This window comes from Schistocerca piceifrons, chromosome 2 (genome assembly GCF_021461385.2).
Source record: "Schistocerca piceifrons isolate TAMUIC-IGC-003096 chromosome 2, iqSchPice1.1, whole genome shotgun sequence".
Classification (NCBI taxonomy): domain Eukaryota; kingdom Metazoa; phylum Arthropoda; class Insecta; order Orthoptera; family Acrididae; genus Schistocerca; species Schistocerca piceifrons.
In genome coordinates, this window is record NC_060139.1 from 369,253,650 (window position 1) to 369,276,785 (window position 23,136).

General features: G+C 41.6%; 2 protein-coding genes across 2 annotated transcripts; both read left to right on the forward strand.

Moving 5' to 3' along the window:
• Positions 1-1,526: 1,526 nt before the first annotated feature.
• On the forward strand, positions 1,527-4,020 carry LOC124776233 (cuticle protein 21-like). Its single transcript, XM_047251094.1, has 2 exons — positions 1,527-1,552; positions 3,345-4,020. The coding sequence occupies exons 1-2, from the start codon at positions 1,538-1,540 to the stop codon at positions 3,888-3,890; spliced, it is 561 nt and encodes a 186-aa protein (XP_047107050.1). The 5' UTR covers positions 1,527-1,537; the 3' UTR covers positions 3,891-4,020.
• Positions 4,021-20,159: 16,139 nt separating this feature from the next.
• Positions 20,160-21,688, forward strand: LOC124776235 (cuticle protein 21). Its single transcript, XM_047251096.1, has 2 exons — positions 20,160-20,171; positions 21,143-21,688. The coding sequence occupies exons 1-2, from the start codon at positions 20,160-20,162 to the stop codon at positions 21,686-21,688; spliced, it is 558 nt and encodes a 185-aa protein (XP_047107052.1).
• The last annotated feature ends 1,448 nt before the right edge of the window (positions 21,689-23,136 follow it).

Here is a 23,136-nt window from a genome sequence, read left to right on the forward strand (position 1 = left end):
TTGCCTCTTGTGACATATAGTGCTTAATTCTGCGTTGCATACCAGTGTCCGGATACTTTTGATCAGACAGTGAGGGTCTACTAAATACGCAGAGATGAAGAACCTTCAGGACATACCTCGGACAGATGAACACAACAACAAAACAATACACAGAGCAAGCAGTGAAGGAAGCGAAGGAGACGTTTGTCAAGAGAATTATGTTTAAGCAGAGGAAGTAAGAATTTTAAGTTAATTTCGTTCATCACAACCGATGTTTTTGGAAGGCCTGCAACTGTGCCATTAAGGAGAATAATTTCCCGTACACGTTGTGCTAAGCATGTAAAAACCAGTAACTCCTGCAGTTTCTCATCATTCAAAGAAAATTTTAAAGTTTGCTGATGATATTGTAATTCTAGCAGAGCTGGTAAGGAACTTGAAATATCTGTGGACAATATCTTGAAAAGCGGCTGTATGTCAAACATCAGCAAAAGTAAAACAAAGTTAATGAGTGGAGTAGACTTAAATCAGTCGATGTAGCGTAATTTAGATTGGGAAATGAGTCACTAGAATGTGTAGATGACTTTTGTTGTTTGGGCAGAAAAATAACGTATTTTGGCCGAATTAGAGAGGGTGTAAAAAGCTAACTGGCAATGACAAGAAAAGAATTTTTGAAAGAGGAAAATCTGCTAACGTAAATTATAGTGGTAGTCAGTATTTTCTGGCGCTATTCGTCAGGTGAAATTCGGAAGATGAAAAGTTCAGACAAGAAGAAAATAGAAGTTTTTTAAGATGTGGCGTCATAGTAGAATGCTAAAGATTAAACAGATCGATCAAACATGTAATGAAGGGGCTAATGAGTCGAAATGGGGAGAAAATAGTTTGAAGACACAACTTCACTAAAATAAGTGATAGATCATACCATGAGGCTTTAAAAAATAGTTAAATTGATATTACTGGCAAGAAAGGGAGTATGGGGAAGAGATTAAGGGTGGCTAAAGTAAGGCCTTCAAATGGATGTAATTTGCGATAGTTAAGCAGAGATAAAGAGACTTAAACAGTATAGACCAGCGCGGTGAGCTGCATCAAATGACTCTTCGAACTGAAAACCACAACAGAATCAACCATTCCGTTCTTTTCTCACTTACGTAGCAGACTCTAACCAAACCAAAATCCAATATCAAAACCATGTTGACAGAAGCATTACATATTTTTTCTTACATATACCATAGGGACAAAAATCTTTTTGTCGTGTGGAGATATAGACCTGGACACTGTCCACACAACACAGTGGCGGTGCAGTATGTCCGTGCCGTTTCACAACCTGCTGCTGTTGCGTTACGCTCGTGGGAGGGGCGCTACCCAATCAGCCAACCAACCACATCCACGCCGGGCCACGCGATCTTATCGTCCGTGGCGATCTGCTAGACCCCTGGAGGATATGCAACCCGGTGAGCGGGCAGCCCGCCGACGCTGCAGGTGTGGTCGGCGTTCCAATTCGGTATAAAAAGAACGACCAGGCTGCGACGGACACAGTACCTGCCCAACGCACTACTACAACATGGTCGCCTGCAAGGTGAGGAAAGTCGACGATATCAGTGCATTGTCAGATAATACAGGAGGTCCGTCGGAAGCTTTGTGCGACAGCAGCAGCTAGTTTCTCCTATTAGCAGCTTGTTCGGAAGGACACATCACATACACCAACATGAAAATAGTCGTCTCGTTGTTCTAACTGATCTCATTTCACTGACGCAGTTTCAGTTTCGGTCTCCAAGTGTTGTTTTCTTGAATATAAATTCTCGATGCGAAGGAATGAGGAAAGACATCTCCAGTTACAGAGACCTACTGCAGTGACACAAAACATAGCAATACAGTATAGAGCAATAATACTGGCTGGAATGGGTGATGTTTCTCTTCAGTGTCGCCAGACAAAATTAAGAAATAATTGAAATTTTTTTACTTTATCTCTTATGTGGACTTAAAAACGTCTTGTATACATAAAGAATTGGTTCTTACATTCACATCGGGACGCTTTAGTAAGATTCGGGATTGATAATTTTTCAAAAGAGAAGTAATAGTTGCATCTAAAATTAAAAGTGAGCTTCCAGATATTCACACACATTGACACAGGGATTATATCCATTAGTTACTGGAAAACTTATGTCTTCAGGGTTATTACTAGGGCCATGAGCGTTAGAACAGAATGAGCATCCACCATGTTGGAACAAAGTGAAAGAAGTAGTCTGTTTTGAGGACTTGGTGACATAAAGCGGCTATATTCAAGAATTCTAGAAAATGTTTTGGTTGATACTGAAAGTTTATTAATTTGGGTTTCCTGAACGAGATCAGGGGTTTCCTGCTTTTGACTCGTATTGAAGTACAATAACTTTTGGTCTAGCAACGATCACTCCTCACTTCCCGGAATTTTATCTCTTGACTCTCCATAGTTTACTAAAGGATAATATCGGAAAATGTTGAACGGTTGTCTGTGATAGTTGGCAAAAGACTACTGTGGATAGTGGCTGTTGAGAACTGATTACCTTCAGCCGCTCTAAACTATAAGATATCGATCTCGAAAGAGAACTATGGGAAGGGAAAGAAAACCAGATTACCATTTAACATTGCCTCACGTCGAGGTAAAATGTGGATGCGGGCAAGAGTGCATAAATAAATGGGAGCAAACTTTCTGTAGGAGCTGGCATGACATACTTGACATGTGATTTAGGAAAATACCAGGAAAAGTAAATCAGGATGATTATGTAGGGTTGTTACTCATTTCCATTCGGATACATGCGAAGTAATTTATCCACAATATCACATTGCTCAGTGACAACTGTAGATGAAGAAATACCAGTAACATAGATATTAATATCCCCGCAGGTACATCATATACCAGCATCACACAGGAATTACGAAGTTAAAGACTGCCATTAAGAATGATATTTCAGTATCAGGCACACCATCCTCGTAGCTCGGAGGGGGGCAACAGAGTAGTATCTTGCTAGGCATTCCACGCTGCTCCAGAACCAGGTGAATCATAGGGCTGGGAAAGCTGTACGTAGCTTTTGGATACGTGAGCATTCCAAACTACTATATGGAACTTTCAGAGACATAAATTACCTATCATAGTCAGACATGTTAACTGTAATGTGACAGACTTTGAATTAATTGATAAAAGTCAGTGAACTACTTTCCACAGCCAGTTTCGCAGAGCAAGTCGCTGACACACTAGCAAAAACGTATCGAAAACATATGTATTTTTCAGTGCACGACATCCGATCTTTAACCAAATTAGTAGTGAATCAACTCAACGCACAACGCCGAAGGCAGTAGACAGCATATTCTAACTTGTTCTCTCTTATCTGCAGCTGATTGTCCTCGTCGCCTTCGTGGCTGTGGCCCGCGCCGGCTACTTGGGTGCCCCCGCAGTCTACGCCCCTGGCGCCCCCATCGCTGCCCGCGCCTACGCCGCCCCTGTGGCGTACGCCGCCCCCGCTCTACGTGCCGCTCCCCTGGCCGTCGCCCCCGCCGTGAGGGCCGCCCCCGTCGCCTATGCCGCCCCCGCCGCCGTGGCCGCCGCTGAATACGACCCCCACCCGCAGTACAGCTACGCCTACAGCGTGTCTGACGCCGTCACAGGTGACTCAAAGAACCAGCAGGAGAGCCGTGACGGAGACGTCGTCCAGGGCAGCTACAGCCTGGTCGAGCCCGACGGTTCCGTCCGCGTCGTAGACTACACCGCCGACCCCGTGAACGGCTTCAATGCCGTCGTGCACAAGGAGGCCGGTGCACACCCCGCCCCCGTCGTCGCCAAGGTGGCCGCTCCCGTCGCCTACGCCGCCCCCGCCATCGCCAAGGTGGCCGCCCCCCTCGCCTACGCCGCCCCCGCCTACGGCAAGGCCATCCTGGGCTAAAACGGCCAGCACGTGGCAGTTTGATGCTGCCTTAAACAATGAAGCTGCAGCAAAATACCACTACGCCATGCTGCACGTTATGTGCATTACATTAATGCACTGCAATAAACAACCTGCTTAAACAAAAAAAGTGGACTCTTTATTATCTTCACATAGCATGTCCCAAAACACTATTTACATATGAAACTTCCTGAGAGATTAAAATAATGATCGAAGTTGGATTCTAGCAAATGTCTTTCACTTCCCCAGGCAATATTCCAACAAATAATTCAGTCCATAATGTCTCAGGGAGCAACTTAGAGATGTAATTGACCAGTTCCTCTGTCCTGCTATCCCGTCGTCCGTCCAACACATGCTCTAGAATGTGGTTACAATGTCACTCACATACATGGTGAACTATTTAGAACAGCATATCATTCTCAGCTCGCTATCATCAACCGGGAGGTCACCTTCCTTTTTAACAAAAAAGAAAACATTTTTACCTGCAAGCTTCTATTCGAGTAGATGCAGGAGTTTTCGAGATACATCTCAAAGAATCTATCATAGGGTATAAGCGCTTTTCATGCAATGTGACCAACTACTGGGACATAAAATTTTATCACCTAAGAACGGAAACAGTGTGTGATAATCGTTGCTCAGTTTTGTCATTGGGCACTATGTTTTAGACCATCATTATGTTCCCCAAATACGACAATTTTTTCAGTGGCTATAAAACCTCTGGTTTCAATCATTATTTCGGCGATACTATTGTCGAATAGCAACGTTCTGCATTCCTTTCTTTCTCTTACTCTCTTTCTCTCTCTCTCATGCACACACACGCACAAAACGCACACACACACACACACACACACACACACACACACACACAAAACACACACACGTACGTTCACATTCACATCTTTTTTCTGATATAAGTGAATTACTTTCTAGTTAACTTCTATATCATTCTCAGGATTTTTATTTGTTCCTTATCACTGCTTTCACCTATGCAAATATTTATTAATGTGAAAAATGCCGATATGCAAGGTGCTTTGGAGTCAGCGTTAAACACTACAACCCCCTAATAATGCACTGTGGTATTCGAACCAGCATAGGCCTTGGTGACTACGTTACCTTTAACATCCATAAACCGTAGATAACGAGAAACAAGAATTTCACAAGCCTTCACTAAAGCCAGTAGAATGCCAGGTACAGTAACATCAACAATAATTCCATTTTGGGAGACTTGAAGACTCCACTCCATCCAGTGTTACTGCGTAGACTATGTGCTCCAAAAATCTTGTTTGTAATAATTCACCTCAAAGTGATTCATGGAACTGCTAATCTGGATGGGTGGGTGAATCATAAGGGACTGTTTGTAAGCAATCCCCGTTTACTAAGGCGAGCATAAATATCGGTGAGAATGCTGCTTTGATTTTCATCTTGACATGTAATGTAGAAATCGGAGTATGAGAAAATTACTAGTACACAGTAAGATTGTCTTCGTAAAAGTCCGAAGCATTAGAAATTGCGATTAACTAAAGCGAAATATATTCATTTCACCATACATTACATCCAAAAGTCGATAATAAGTGCTTATTACCAGTACAATCACCACATATTCACGTTTTTGCGTAAACTGAAACTTTTAACTTTTTGAATTCGGTACCGCGTTTAACGAATCTTGTCTCTTCGAAATGGGCAATTTACGAAGGGACGTAGCAACACACTTGTCATGATATTCGCAGTTAAATATGTGTAACACAAATAATAATAGGACGACAAACAATAATTAACAGTGTGTCACTGTTATTTTGCAAATGCTAGAAGATAACTGTAATTACTGGGAGACACTTTATGAATACTGAAAAAAACGGAATAGACATAGGTAACTGTTACGTACTGCATTATGTCAAAAATATACGTTAATTTTTATACGATATAAAGAAGCTCGGGTGATAGCAGAGAGGTAGTATTACACTGAACCTCGCTACTTTATGGGCTTTGCTTGGAGTAGCTTCAACAACCGGGGTTGGCATCAAATATATTCTCTAATGTAGATGCTAATGTACTTAGAGGAATCTCATTATAACGTCATATTAAAAACTGGCAGCAATGCCAGAGACATTGAGGGAACCTGCTACCTCGGTTTAAAAGAGATTTACATGTCTCCGAGTAACCTTAAATAGACGTTCCCTGGTTTGTCGTACAATATTATACACAAGAAAAATGTAATGTTTGTGACTTGGATCAACGTTTACACCACTTTAGCAAGTAATTTATCATCAAAGTAATAGTAGAGCTGGAATGTAGTTCGTTATTACTGTTCGCACTGGCGAGAAAGATGTATTAAAACTACACCAAGAGAACGGTAATATTATACTAGCGATTGAATTTCAGGACAAAATACTTTGCCTAAGAACCGAGGAAACCATGTGTTTTCAAAGTGGTCTGTTTTTCGACGGATGCATGTGCTCTACCTGTCCTCAGCACATCTCGTCCAGACTACACCTAATGTGCACTTATAACAACAAACTTTTCTTTTGTCTTCGAGATGTGTAAAAATGCTAATGCGCAAATGCAAACTCTCTACTTAAATTATGAGGTTTCTTGCAAAACAGACATGAAGTGTAAAAATCACATCATTTTATACCGGAGAAGATAACTCGTCTTTTACACTAATAGCCCTGAGTAGTTCGAAGTCATTAGCAAGGGTGCTGATTCAGTGGTTAATAATCTGGACCCTCATTCGGTGAGGACGATATTTCAGATCACTATCCGACAATCCGAATTTTGGTTTGAAGTAATTCCTCTAAATTACTTAAGGCAAATGCCGGAATGGTTTCCCTGAATAGGACACAGCCGATTTCGATCTCCATTCAACCAAACTCGGAATTTATGATACGCTAAGCCATAATTATTCTTACATCACTTTTTTTCCTAAGTCATATTCTAAAACACGGCGGTAGTCATTAAGTTTTAATTATAGCCTCCATAAAATAAAGTTTCGTAGTTAATTTCTTGTGGTTTGCAGGTAAGTGTCCGCAGTCCTGGTACGCACAGAAATCCCCTCACCACAGTACCGTAGCGTGCCCCTAAAGGAGAAGACAAAGAAAATTGTGCAGTCCATTGATAAAATGGATTACTCACGGGGATTAAGTCGAAAAATATTTTTCAAACGAATCCGAAGGCGCAAAACATGGGCACGGTTTCTAAACTGCAGACAACGGGCATGAGAATAATAACTGGAAGTAGTAGTCGGACTAATAGTTCCGTACTTAATCACGAAACAAGAGCCAGTTCGGAGTAACATTAGCCAGGAAAACAAACAATAAACTCAAACACGCATATTGCATCAAGGGATAAAACTGCATGATAAACTGCTAAGGGAAGTGAAAAAAGAAATTACCGGAACACACATGCTTAAAAAGGCAGCTAAAACATTCTTCACAAGTAATGCGTATTACACAATTAAAGAAAAGTTAGAGGACTCAGGCTAGCGTATAGTAATGAACAGAAAAGCTACAGTACCTTGTCACATCTCAGTATATGTTTATGGTTTACTGCTTTCACAAGGATCATGTGTCAAGGTGTATGATGTATGACAGTTATGTCCGACGGCTTAGCTTTTCTGGTGGAAAATAGCGAATAGTAGAATACGGAGCCCGGAATTGAAGCAAGGAGCACAGAACATCTTCTCAGTCCAGGAGTCATCGCTGAGTGTCTTATTGTGAGCAGCAGTGAAGAGTGGAACTATGTTTTACATTGCAAAAATCGGAAGCAGTCAAGGAATCATCAGGGGGTGTCCTCAGTGTGTAGGCAGTGAAGAATAAAATTACGTCTTATATCACAAGTTACCTGAAACAGTTTTTGTGTGAATGAAGAAACATTAGAGAATTATCGAATGAGGCAGTCCATCTGTTACGATTCTGACCTCATGTAGTGGAGAACTGAGCTGCTATGTCTGGCCAACCTGCACTGAGTTTTCAGTGGCTTTCGTACAGCCCTAAGGCAAATGCCGGGATGGTTCCTTAACCAAGGCCACGGTCGACCCCCTGTCTTATCCCCGTAGGCTTTTCTGTCATATCGTCTTAAAGCGTGTTACGTATGGTGTGTGTTATATTTGGACGTATTGACTGGCACTGTATTATCTTCACGAATCCTATATCATTGTGATATCATCCTAGAATAACAATGTACATGTCGTGTGACTATGGCCTCCCGTCGGGTAGTCCGTTCGCCCGGTGCAAGTCTTTCGATTTGACGCCACTTCGATGAGTTTCGCGTCGATGGGGATGAAATGATGATGATTAGTACAACACAACACCCAATCCCTGAGCGGAGAAAATCTCCGACCCAGCCGGGAATCGAACCAGGGCCCTTAGGATTGACATTCTGTCGCGCTGACCACTCAGCTACCGGGAGTGAACGATCCTTGAATGGATAAACATAAAATATAATTTAAAAAAAGACGTGATGTGGGGTACATAAATAAACCACGCACGTAATGGTTCTGATGTGTCTGTAAATGAATGGTCATCGACTTGTTAATCACGCAACATTAGGGCCTGTAATTAAGGATGACATTATTTATATAAACTTCATTTATTGGTTCCCAGCAATGAACATTTATAACTACGCCTTCGACACACTCGCTTTTCAGATTCATACCTATGAATTGTCACTCTTCGAATACACTGTTTAACTGAGCTTAATTCTTTCATTGGCACCAGTTTCTACTATTACTACAGTTTCTCACCGATCATTCATTCACGTAAATTGTAGCTAGTAGCTTCAGCTCTACTCACATTAGGGAGCCTAACACCTGCTCCTTCTTCTTATGTCTGATATTGTAATTATTAACGAACAGCCATTCGACTTCTGAATACAATTCTTCCTATCAGCAGGTGTGACTGATCCCATCTTTGCCGTTAGGGGTAGCCGCGTGGTTTAAGGCTCCTTACCACGGTTCGCACGGCTCCCCCCGTCGGAGGTTCGAGTCCTCCCTCGGGCATGGTTGTGTGTGTTGTCCTTAGCGTCAGTTAATTTAAGTTAGATTAAATATTGTGTAAGCTTAGGGACCGATGACCTCAGCAGTTTGGTCCCACAGGAAGTTACCACAAATTTCCAAATTTTTTCCTATCTCTAAGGTCCGCCCAACACATCTGCTTCGCGGCACCGACCTACCCACAAGTCTGCTTGTTAACTACTGAAAAATTCCGGCGCGAATCGACAATGCCTCTGCCGTCGAAAAAGGGAACGTAGCGTACCGAAGAATCCAGACTGTCAAACCAGGCGGCTAGCACAAAGGGTACGAGTTTGGCAAACACAGTACTCTTGTATGTTCACATTCTGTGGGTTCAATGCCTAGTATATCATTGCTGTCCGCTCCTGAGGACTTACCTTCTTGGCTGTTATGGAGGCCAGAGGCGGTTTTCCGCATAAGAGAACTTTGTCGACCAGGAGATAATGGTCAGCCTTATAGAAAATCTACCAAATGAGTTGTGGCTGGGAGCTGATATGTCTGCTTAAGATATAGTGATTTATCCATAAGGGCAGCTGTTTTCCGACACAGTGGGACATACATTTTTGAAATTTCCTGACACGAAGCAGCACTTTGCAGAGGAGTGGTATTAGGCTGAGTGAGAAACATTCAATGAAACTGTCTGCTCTTTGCTCATGAATCTGACTGGCTGAAAGGAATGAATGAAAGCATTTTTCGTGAAGCTGCCTGGAAGTTACGGAACAGAGGAAGATAAATAATGAATAAAGAAAGAAAGAGAAAAGCCTTGGGAAAACTCTAGGCTGGGAACAAATGGAAACAGGAAATGTATGTTATGATTGAAATGGCTCTGAGCACTATGGGACTTAACATCTGAGGTCATCAGTCTCCTAGAACTTATAACTACTTAAACGTAACTAACCTAAGGACATCACACACGTCCATGCCCGAGGTAGGATTCGAACCTGCGACCGTAGCAGTCGCGCGGTTCCGGACTGAAGCACCTAGAACCGCTCGGCCGCCGCGGCCGGCCTGTATGTCATGGAGGAACAAACAACTCTGTAGGAAATTCCAAAAACTTCCTAGCACAGTTCGAAAGTAAACATGCCACTAACGTTGGAAACAAGTAAAGAATGGACGAAAACAGACAAACTAAATCAATACTCCAATATTTTAACAACAGAAAGGATATAAATAACTAGAAAAATGAAGTTCAAAAACACCTAGACTAAATGAGTGTTACTGAGGATGGTATCTAAAATACTGAAAATGCCCGAACCAAAATGAAGAACGGGTAAGGGTTTCAAGAGAAAGGAAAAAAAAAGAAACAAGCGGACAAGGATCTTCACTGAGGAACTTAGGAGAGAAAAGAGTGAAAAAATGAAAAAAAATATTGTGGAGATAGAAAGAAGAAATGCCACTAGAAATAATAAACAGTAAATAATTGTTGCTCGTGATCCACAGTTGGCTAAATCCGACAGAAATAAATAAATATTGTGCGATTCATGGAATATGATAATTAATGGTTGAGACATCAATCATGATGTTATATGGTGAAATGAAGGTAATTGTTATTACGTTGCAAGTTTATTGAAATATAGTTTTATAATTAACATACAGGAACTCCGCATTACATATACACTGCCTAACAGCGCTGGTAAAGGAGTTTTCATGCAGAGCGTTGGAAACACAATTTTAACACTTGACTGTACTCCTACTGAACTAACGGCTTTGTGACTAGATAAAATGTATCAGTTGTTTGAGATAGTGTTTGTTTGTCATGCACCATTATTTTTCCGTATTCGTCCTATCTGCATATTATTTGTATCTCATATTACAACCGTAAATACAGTTTCACTGTGTCAGATCTAATGATGGCAAACGCCGAAACTATGTGTGAAGTATGAAAAATAACACATTACCAGACAATACTGAATTCACCCATGAAATAACGAATCAAGGGGCTTTTCAATTATACCAGCAAGTGGAGCTGACGTCACATTGCCATAAGCCAGGGAGCAGCGCACTGCTCCGGAAATCGGTGGGTGAAAGTGGAGCCGTGCATTCTTGGCAGCGCGGATCAAGAGGCGTGAGGTCCGTCTAGGCGACGCTTCAAGCTGCCCGCGACACCTTGGACACGACGTTCTCAGGCAATCGGCAGCACGCCCATTTCCTGGCACGCGCTACCAGTCTATCCTAGTTTCAATGCCCCACGAAGTGAACCAATGTGTTGCAGTCACGAAATCGGGCTAAAGCGAGATATTCGCTCGTCGGTCAAATTTCCATCTGTGACAAAATACTATCAGATCTGAACCGCTAATAAGTACGAGACCAATAATGCGTTTACAATGGTTTAGACCACAACGGATAGATCGTGTCTGTACGTGTACTTATTTTTTTTGTCTGTAATGTCACCGTATCAGACTAAGCGCAATCGCGTGATTGTTACGAATTAGCTCTATTTAAAGTTATACATTAGTGTACCGTGGAAACGAGTTTGGCTAGGGCGTTGATTCGGGTGTCATCATGTAGAGCTTGCGGAGCACTGCTAGGACCCAAAGGGAGACAAGAGAAATGTTCGCCGGGATATAAGTGTAAACTGATATTGAATTGGAAATTATAGATTTATGAAAAATGTCGTCTCATATGACTGGTAAATATGTTCGGAGTTACAGAAAGAGGAAGTCAGTGAAAACCTCCAGCTGAAATGAGTCCAAAAAGCCTAAAAAGTCCAGTGCGACAACTACGACAGAGTCTGAAGGAATTGAAAAACGGCGCAAAGCGATTACGTTGCTGGCCTATCGGACGGGACACACAGCGTCTGGCGACAGTCTATGGATCATGTGCAGGCAATAGAGAAAATAGTGATAATAAACGAAGACGTAACTGCGACAGACTAGTACGTATCGCAACCACCAAATATCGTCGTGTTATCAATGCGCGTACATCGACGTAGGAAGATAGGTAGAGTCTGATGTTATTAATAATTAAATTACATATCAATACAAAACAACTGTTAAGATTGAATCCCGACGGTTTCATGAAAAACTTATGCCGTCAGTCTGAATTGTGCACTTAAAAATTTTTGTTTCTTTGGCGAAGGGATAGTAAAGTAATCATAGACTGTACCTTTAGCTCATTCGAACAAGTTCAGATATGAACTCATTGATGGTTGTGTTGGAAGAACCGGAACAGCAGTGATTTGGAGCGATGTAAGGAGAAGAATTTGTTCGTGGTTTAATGGGAGAAAAGTGATTTATAAGATTTATGAAAAACCTGTTAGCACATGGAATTGGCAAGAAATTTTCTTTAGCTATAGGACGCAAACTTTTGCGATTCTGTATGTGTGAAATCATTAAGTGATATACGACAAAACTATCGGTGAAAATCTCTGGGGCTTCTAATGTATTGAACGAAAAGCCAAGAGCGTCTCGCAGTACATTGGGAAAAGGCAATTTTCTGGCAAGATTACAAATCTAAGTCGGTTTCACTACGTTGTCCCATACGTTCATTGTCTCCATCACATTTTTTTTCCTATTGGAAGGCATATATTCGCAAAGTCGAAAAATAAATTATGTTCATCATTAAATTCGGACCCTTCTGTAATATAACTTGCTGTATTAGCGTCACGGAACCTAGGTAGGTCTATTCAAACCGATGTAGCTTAACATACTTCGATTAAAATATAGGAAACGGATGTGCCAGTTTATTATTCATGTAGGCACTGCATTTGCTCTTCAATAAAAAGACTAAATTTACACAGCTAAGGGCTTTGAAAGGTTGTGTTTGTCAAAATTAATTGATGAAATGAATTCATTGGTTGCTAACTGAAGATTACTGTATCATATCCCAATAGACAGTAACAATTACAAACATATTACAAAAAGAATATACTTAATTAAAAACTAAGAAGGTGAAAGGTACTACAAACATCTGAGTGACTGGATACGACGGTTAATGCGTTCTTGCAGCTAATATGTCAATGAAGAGAGAAGTAAAAAGTAAAAGCGACGCTCAAGCGGCGAGTGAGGTCTTACATTTTATCCGTCAGTCTGGTTAACATACTTATGTTTAAGATTTCGTCGATGAGTATTTGCCGGCTGGATGGGGACGTGATGTCTCCCGCCCAATGATGAGCCTCCACCACCAACCTTATATTTTTGTGCAATATCTTGGTGGCAGTAGCCGATCCTTATTTTCCGCCGCCGTGAGCTAAAGAGACGCTGTTGGTCTTCCAGCATAAGGGTAATTCAGCTCAGAACCTGCAACTCAAAGGTGGGAAACTGCAACTTCTGGTGTAGCTGTAAGCTCTGCTGATATCATTAGATTTTATCGCCAACTGAAGGCCCGATACCGATCTATTTGTGAATTGTTTACACTGGGTTCACCCTATGCCTACGAGGAATGTTTCCAGTGCAACCGGTCTGTATATAAAAGGTCATGTCGCGACTGACTGACTCTTATCGTCGTTCAGCCCAAATCACTAAGGACAGAAATTTGAAATTTATTCTGTAGGCGTCGTTTAAGAAGGGATCTTTCGATTTTTTATTCCTAAGGGGTTGAAACAGGGGATGAAAGACTTTGTGAAAAAATGTCGCTTTTTACGCAATTTTGAAGCTAGACCTACGAAACTCGGTATTTGGTTTCTCGGTCAGAAATGAAGTATTACAGCTTTCAGTACTTTTGGAAATTTAACCCCTACGCGGGTGAAATAGTGGATGAAAGCTTTTGAAATAAATAATTATTAAAGAACTACTAGAGTATTTTTAAAGTTACATCTATGAAAAACTGGTATTTGACTTTTAGGTTATAAATAAAAAAAACGTGTGTTTCAGTATTTTTGGAAATTCGATCCTAAGAGCGTGAAATAGTGGATCAAATGTTTTATGGAAATATTTTACTATGAAAGTATTTTTAAAGCAATGTCTATGAAAACGTGAATTCGGCTTCTCGGTTACAAATTAAAAAAATACGTCTTTCACTTTTTTTGGGGGAGTTCAACTCCTATGGGGGTGAAATAGAGGATGAAAGTTTCAAAGAAATATTTCGTTATGCAAACATTTTTGAAGCTAAACCTGTTAGAAACAAAAACAAAAGACATGATTAACAAAAATCTTGGACTCCAAATACCAGAATCGCTTTTTGGTCAGAAGAATGTTCGAAAAAGACCATGCTTCTATGGCCTTAATTAGCGTGTAATGTTAAGAAGACGAAGCTGGTAGTGAATAACATAAAAATTCCATCGAAGAAAAACAAAAAGAAAAAAAAAAACAAAAACTCTGTGCAGTCCATACCGTCTACGCGAGCGGAGGAGCGGGTGCTAAATTGTTTTCTAATAAGTCTTCGTCGTTCATTTAATGGTGCTAACACTGCTGTCAGTCTTTGCCTTGCTTCGAATACTACGATGGCTCTATGCTGAGAAACGTTGTCCAGATTGCGCGTTTATGGTATTAGATAGTAAATATTGTCAAGAAGCTAAATTATTCTACCATTGAATGCAAAATAAATCATCTCAGACATTATAGGTTTACAGTATCTGTGACTGACTTGCAGCTTTGCGAAACGAAACACTTCTTTCTGTACGGGAGTCGTGATTCCGGCTTGTAGATCAGACCTAACGATCATTACTCACGTTTTCTCCATTACTGTTTCGATTTTCCTCTTTTACTGACTACGCTTAACTTTCAGACACTAGCGTATTTAGAATCTCGACAACCGACTTGACAGTTTTCCGTTCCCGTGGGTATCCAGTACAATGTGAGAACAGCACTTGGGTTACTCTCACATACTCTAAACAGCATATTCACTTCCGTACAAGATGGCACGATGTTCTAGCAGAACCAGCTAACCCAGTACCTTCACGTCTGCAGATTCAAGTTCAGAAGACCTGACTGCGCACCCATTACTCTTTTGAGAAACCGGTTGCTGGTTCGCTCTACAGTAGACAGACAGGAAATACTACCTCTCCAAGAGAGCAAAACTCACGATAGATTTAAAGCAATATAAGCACTTTCCATATCGTATACGCCAGCACTTACAGTACCAATGTTTAATAAGAAGCGCTCATCAGCAGTTGATGATGGAATCTATCGCACAGAATGTTGGCGACTAACATGCATAGATACGAGTCCAAAACAGTGTGTGACCGCGGTTGGCGAGCCGATTGCACGACAGCCAGCGACTTGTTGCGTTTCGTAACGATCTGCTTAAGAATAAGGCGTGACCTACTGGCTGGGAAGCCCGCCCCCGTACCTGTTACAATACTCGACACACATTCGACTCTGTCGGCAGTAAATATCTCGTTTGTGGTGTAATGAAAGGCCACATACCTCGTTATTGTGCAAATATGAGGTATGGCAAAAATATTTTGTTGTGATTACCTAATGGATTGTACTTGGTGACTTGGTGGGTCGAAAGACAATCGTATGATACTGTTTCAAAGTGTAAACTGGAAGAAACCCTACGATTACCGTAAATATATGGAAACTAAATTTATACGTCAGTGCTGCTATCACAATAAATGAGAAATAATGTTTAGAATTATCTAGTATTCCTAAAAAATAATGAAAGCTCAGTAGGATCAAATAATTAAGAGACACTGAGGAAGTTGTATCCTTGGTTGTAACATACTGTACGATTGTCTACGCGAATATCTAATCAAGTGCAAATTCCGCTGTATGTAACGAAAACTGATAGAAAATCCACTTTTAATCAATGGTTAAAAATGTCTGTTTCATTGTTGAGCCAAATCGCGTTCCACCCTCTACGATTCTAGGAGTGAATATTGTACAACAGTCGTGGATAAGTGCTCGGAAGTAGCCATTCCTGTGTCACTATATCAGAGCACTACTACACTGACTGTGTCTGCAAGTGTACAGCCCATAACCTTCACCACACAAGTCCAAATTATACTAATTTTTATTTTCACTACCAATGTTGTAGAATCGAAGAGCTGTGTCAGACACTTGTTCATGAAAAAAATTAAAACTAAAGAAGGAAAGAAACCAAGATAGCTGTGCTTAGTCCTGTACTTGTCACGATACTTACTGAATACAAACGATGGGATTGGTAGCTGATTATATATTATGACAATTCTGAGTCCGAATAGCACACTCTATCATGGTCTCAAATAACTGGCACGAGGTTTCTAGGGAAATTGGTACAAACAGCTATCTGACTTTCGGATGTAAGTATTTCGTGATATCCTTAAATAACTTCTGGACAATTTTGTGAAACTGCCATCACCTAGAACACGACTGATTACCTTCCACGTTCGTCTGCGACTTAACTAATGGTTCTTTTTCAAGTCACGACCCATTATTGTCTAACCTCTATTCCTCTGCAAAGGAGAAGTATTGTACCGTTTCAACAGCTGACCGCATATCAATCCTATCGTTATATGGAGGACGCGGCTTGCGAATAGGGCTATACACTACGATCGAGTAATATTCGATTAGGCACAGCATTTGACTGTTGCCACGAGAGTGCAATTTCTCCGTGGTTTTCACCGAAGTATGTCATGATACATGTTCCCCTGAGATCATGGAGCAATAGCGTGCTGAAAATGTCATTGTTTTCAGTCCACATGTACTACAGATGAGATGCAATAGTCTAAAAGTTTCCCTAAAAACCACTGTCCTTTCGCATTGGTAGATTATCAGTCACACTTACGAAAACACTTTGCAGTCTTTCCAACGGCACGATGGTGCTTCCAGTCAGTTCCTATACTATAAATATTTATTATCTTTCTTTTGGTCATAATTTGCACTATTTGCTAGTGCTGCGCATTTCTTAGAACTGACATACTGATTGTTATCCGTTTAAGGTTTGGAATGGATTGCCAACAAAACATCAGAAATGATGAACAACGATGTTTATCATACGTGTTAGTGACCGAGGACATAGTTCACGTGCCGATCACATTTCAAAATGGAATATGTTATTAATGAAAACCACAACGACAGAATTAATACGCATTTATTGCGTTACTACGAGCTTCGTTCATTTAGAACATTATCGGATGCCGAATTGCACCAATATCATGACATAAGAGGTATGGTTGTCGTATGGAATGTATTATTCTGAAACCAGTCAGGTAAATAAAAAAATTACTTGAGTATGGTTTTGGAAATTGGTATCTTATCTACTTGCCGATTTAATAACGGCGATGTACCTACAAGAATAATAAATAGCGACGAAGTTCAGCGACATCCTGTCCTATCTTTACATATATTAGCGATAACATGTTACACATTTTCAGTCTTCGTCTGACCTTACTTTTTTTCTTTTGGAATGCTTCTTCCAGCGAGAAGCTACTTAGTTCTTAATTCCTTACAATATGTCTAGGCTCTTCCTCCGGTGAGAATTTTACCCACTGCTTTTCATCCCCACCCTTCTTAGCAGTACTTCTTTTCGTACTATATATGTTCACTTTACTTTTCTCATCGTTTATCAGCACCACATTATATCCATATCTGTTGCACGGATTTCCCAAGGTCCACATTCATCTTCAATGATTACTAAATAATATTTTATTCATTTGCAAGATTATATTCAGTGGCAGCAGTGACATGTAGTTGATGAAATCTTGCTTCACTTGTAGCGATGTGATCTTCAGTCTTACTTTACTTCAAAATTATTTGGATCCTTTAACATTTTACTAGTGTTTATCAGGAACCAAGAGCTCTGAGCTATGAGAATTCAGGAGAGCAGTCTACTGTCTTGGATGGTTGTCGCTGGTTTTTTTAAGTCGCGGCCAACAACAGCTTTGTAATCATTATGTGGTATTTCCAGGACACCGTGATAAAGTAGTTGATACTCACAAAGCTTCACAGATATCCAATTTCTTCCGTTCGTAGAGGATGCTGTCAACCTGTTAACCACGAAAAACCTAACCTGTCTTCGCTGGGCATAAACAAACCGTAGAGAGAGATATGACCTGTCTCAAGCCATTGATTTATTGATCCATTTCAACATAGATTACTTTGTATCGTGTCAAGAGTACGTTACCACTGATATGACTAGAACAAGAAATTGTCAGTGTTTGTCAATGAAAGGCATCATTTATTTAGTGACCTGATTTCTCACAATGCAACTGACACTTGTAATTTAGATGTGAAAAGTTGATACGTGGAGGTACGATTGGAGCTCATACGGCACTCACTTAGTTTTTCCTGTTCGGTGTGAAACTGCTGGTCGTCTTCGTAGCTGCGTGGTTAAATATTAATTTGGATTATCCCCTGATGTGAGGACTGGGGAAAGTTTCACTCACCTTCGTCGGGAAAACTGAGGACCAACTTGAAAGATAAATAAGTAATCCGCCTTCGAAAGCAGAAATAAGTAGCCTGGAGAACATTTTTTTGACCAGAGACATGAAATGGTTGATTGGCTGGTCAACATCCTATAATATGACAATGCCATGAAATTCAATGCGTTATGAAATACAGCTGTCCTGTGTATCCATAAGAACAGTATAGTCTCATGATTCTTAAATTTTTTGCTATTTCTTTTCTTCATTGCGTGTACGAGGTTGTAGTAAGTTATGCTTTAACTGTGGACCAGTAATTATGATCAGCAGTCACTGATCAAAGTTTATTCTTGTCTGTTGTGGGAAAGGCGTCTTAATGTCCATTCCATTAATTTAAAGTGTAACGTCTATGAACTTATTGTCTCAACAAAGGCGTGAGGAGGAGGAACGACGTCTGCTGATTAGTCGATTATCAGACACGATAACTGTGTCTGCTAGATGGAGCTGACAAAGCAGACAAAGATAGCAGAAGATATGGAGTCTTCAGTGTGAGGTTAATGCTTTGTATTTAAAAGAAATAATGAAAAAGCGACGCCAAAATGAGCCAACTGTGCTATATTAATACTCTTCTGATAAAATTGGATGTGTATTGGCAGACACTACAATAAATATTTTTGGTTTAAATATAATAAAGCAACGGAATAAACTGCTTTTCAACATGACGATGCCTTACCAGTCGAAGAGAAACTTTGAACAAATAAAATTGCTATTGAATGTCGAATCTACCGAATAACAACCACTCAAGTTAACCCAATAGCAGGAAGTAACTAGTAAATGGAAAGAAGAAATGAAACTGAAAGGAAATAAATTTGTAACAACGCTGTCCCTTTGATGGTCAGAAACTGTATCGCTGGTTGACTACTGTAGCTAAGCTTACATTTTTTGAGTCATCGGTCTTCTGACTGGTTTGATGCGGCTCTCCACGAATTCCTGTGCCATCCTCTTCATCTCAGAGTAGCACTTGCAACCTACGTCTTCAATTATTTGCTCTACGTATTCCAATCTCTGGTTTCCTCTCCAGTTTTTGCCCTCTACCGCTCCCTCTAGAACCATGGGAGTCATTCCCTCACGTCTTAACAGATGCCTTATCATCCTTCACCTTGTCAGTGTTTTCCACATAATCCTTTCCTCTACGATTCTGAGCAGAACCTCCTCATTCCTTACCGTATCAGTCCACCTAATTTTCGACATTCGTCTGTAGCACCAGATCTCAAATGTTTCGATTCTCTTCTGTTGTGGTTTTCCGACAGTCCATGTTTCACTACCATACGATGCTGTGCTCCAAACGTACATTCTCAGAAATTTCTTCCCCAAACTACGTCCTATTTTTGATACTAAGAGACCTCGCAGGGCCAGAAATGTCCTTTTTGCCAGTGTTAATCTGCTTTGGATGTCCGCCTTGCTCGGTCCGTCATTGGTTATTTTGCTGTCTAGGTTGCAGAATTCCTTAACTTCATCTACTTCCTGACCATTAATCTTAATGTTAAGTTTCTCACTGTTCTCATTTACATTAGCTAGTCCCAAATGACAAATGTTTTGGACTCTTAAAGAGCAGTGTTATGCGAAAATTGTTAAAAGTGCGTCGTACACTGTCATTTGCCAACAAACATCAGTTACGGTTCATTATTAATGTGTGAGCAACATACTTGTCACAGTACTACTGTTTCTTTGATCACAAAATCCAGTCGGCAGAGGGATCTTAACGAAAGGAGCACGGAAAATATCTATACCAGAGCTAACTGGGATTGAACTAGCGTGTTCTAAGCTACATAACGGAGTAACTGCTCACTCACTGTCCGTACAGTCCAGTTACACTTGCTGGTGATTCCCGATTCCGACGAACGCTGCTCCCTATCCTCCACTCCACGCAGGCCGTAGTTGCGAAAACGCAGCGCCCACCACGCCCGTCCGTGGGTATATAACAGGTGCCGAGCCGGCCAAACGCCAGTTCTCCACTCCTCACGGCAAGAAGCTCATCGACATGGCCTGCAAGGTGCGTACTGGTAGCCATTTCTCCCTAAGTACTGCGACGCAGCTAACATGGCTTTCTGAGTATGGTGATTCAGAACGTCACATTAGTGAACAACAAGTGTTCTAAGCTTGGACACTGAGTCGAGAGCGCAGAAAAAGTCACCACATCCGTAATGATTCTGTCTTAGATTTCAGTCGAAATTTGGATTACTGCACTTCATGAGTAAAACTTAAGTGGTCAAAGATAACAATAGGATACATTCGTGTAGCAGGAAATAGGGCGTGTCGTCTTTTATGAGGAGAGTTTAACAGTATCTGGCTTAAATTATATTTAGTATTTTTTATCCTCACTTCCCTATTAAATATTACGATTGAATGTCTTAAATATTCAACAGTCAGACGCTGAATAGGCGTTTCAACGCACAACTAGCTTAAAACAGGTGTTAATGTATAAGATACGGAGAAAAAATAAAATAGAACAGTTTTCTGCTCTAGTTCCTGCGCGTTCACCATCATCCACGCGTCTTTTCACGGCTTGAACTCCTGTATTCACAGGCACACAATATGTTTCTACTCAAATAATGGTGTGCACGTATGAATTTACACTAAATCCGCACATAGAGATGACTAGTCATGAAAAACACTTACTGTGTCCATCTATAAATACAATCGTAAGCCATCGAAATTCGACTGATCATAAAAATTGTGTGACTAAAACAGATAACCACGCCATTTTTAGAAAGAGTCGTGAACTTTAAGAGTTGAACACGGACGGAAGAAGTCATAGGGACGATAAAGTGATGGTTAGACTCGAATCCTGAGGAGAGGACAAGTGATTAAATGGTTGGAGAACTGTGCGTGACAGACGTGTACTCGTATTCGAATGGTAATAGGGCACACACTTTTTGCTCAACACAGTTTCTTCACAATTAACGGTACATTCATAACGACTTTGTTTGTAGGACTTTTGGTAAAGCATATTCCATATTACAGCTGATCGTCCTCGCCGCCTTCGCGGCTGTGGCCCGCGCCGGCTACCTGGGTGCCCCCGCAGTCTACGCCCCCGGCGCCCCCATCGCCGCCCGCGCCTACGCCGCCCCGGTGGCGTACGCCGCCCCAGCCCTTCGTGCTGCCCCTGTGGCGTACGCCGCCCCCGCCGTGAGAGCCGCCCCCGTCGCAGTCGCCGCCCCCGCCGCCGTGGCCGCTGAGTACGACCCCAACCCCCAGTACAGCTACGCCTACAGCGTGCAGGACGCCCTCACCGGTGACTCCAAGAACCAGCAGGAGAGCCGCAGCGGAGACGTCGTCCAGGGCAGCTACAGCCTGGTCGAGCCCGACGGTTCCATCCGCACCGTCGACTACACCGCCGACCCCGTCAACGGCTTCAACGCCGTCGTGCACAGGGAGGCCGCTGCCCACCCCGCCCCCGTCGTCGCCAAGGTGGCCGCCCCCGTCGCCTACGCCGCCCCCGCCATCGCTAAGGTGGCCGCCCCCCTCGCCTACGCCGCCCCCGCCTATGGCAAGGCCATCCTGGGTTAAACAAAATATTCTTCTCCACAGCTCTATTCTGACAAGAACGGCGCTTTACTAAGGCGTCAATTGCAACTGTCAAGTGTTTAAAATGTACATAACACTTTCATTTGTACTGCCAGTCGAATTGTATCCTTCACAATTCAGTAACTAAGTTCCCGCCCCTTCCTATCCTTTCCATTTTCCCATGTGAAAAAACTCAATCACTGTTCTTCGTGTTCTTAAATTTTCCTATTTATTGTTTTTTTGTACAGTATATTTATGCAAAACGAATAAAATTCGTTCTCATAATATCGATTGGTCTATTTACTCAACCCTTACCTGCTAGAATATAACTGTATATCAAAAATGGTTCAAATGGCTCTCAGCATTATGGGACTTAACATCTGAGGTCATCAGTCCCCTAGAACTTAGAACTACTTAAACCTAACTAACCTAAGGACATCACACACATCCATGCCCGAGGCAGGATTCGAACCTGCGACCGTAGCGGTCCCGCGGTTCCAGACTGAAGCGCCTAGAACCGCTCGGCCACCCCGGCCGGCCTAACTGTATATCACTTGGAATTTTAAAACTTCAAGTTAAGTTCTCAAGGTTACCAGTGTCCAATTTCCACAATGACATTTTCAGTCTACAACGGAGTGTACGTTGACATGAAACGTCGTGGCAGATTAAAACGGTATACCGGAACGAAATTCGAACTGGAGACTTTTGTCTTTCACAGGCAAGTGTTCTACCTATTCAGCTACCGAAGCACGACATAAGACCCGTCGTCACAGCTGTACTTTCGCCAGTACCTCGTCTTCTACCTTCCAAACTCGCCCGCGAGGCAAAGGTGCCGAGTTCGAGTCTCGGTCCAGCACACAGCTTTAATCCGCCAGAAAGTTTCATGTCAGCGCACGCCGCTGCAGAGTGAGAATTTCATTCTGGAAACATCCCCCTGCCTGTGGCTAAGTCATGTCACCACAATATCCGTTCCTCCAGGAGTGCTAGTCTTGCAAGATTCGCAGGAGAGCGTCTGTGAAGTTTTGAAGGAAGGGACGAGGTACTGGCGGAAGTAGAGTTAGAAGTTTGTGTCGAATTTCATTGTTATTCTGTTTTTGCATTTAGACGGTATAGAATTAGAACTTTAGACATTTTGAGAACAGGCTTTATCTCTTTTCTCCATTTTCAGCAGAATGAAGGCAACGTATCCACAACTACCTATACACTGTAAAGCCAAGTTCATGAGAGCCTTTATGTTTAAGTAAGAGTAGGAGTTGCGTGCTGAAAAGTCACTTTAATTACAAAAAAACAGAAGAAAACTACGATGAACGAACGCCGTAAATAAGTAGAAAGAAACAATAGTTTTCAAAGCTTCTGCACCATGTTGTCTTTTCTCGTTACAAAAAGAAATGCATCATCAGCCTGATTTAACTTAGATTATCCTTAAGGCCATAAAGTGCACAATGCATATT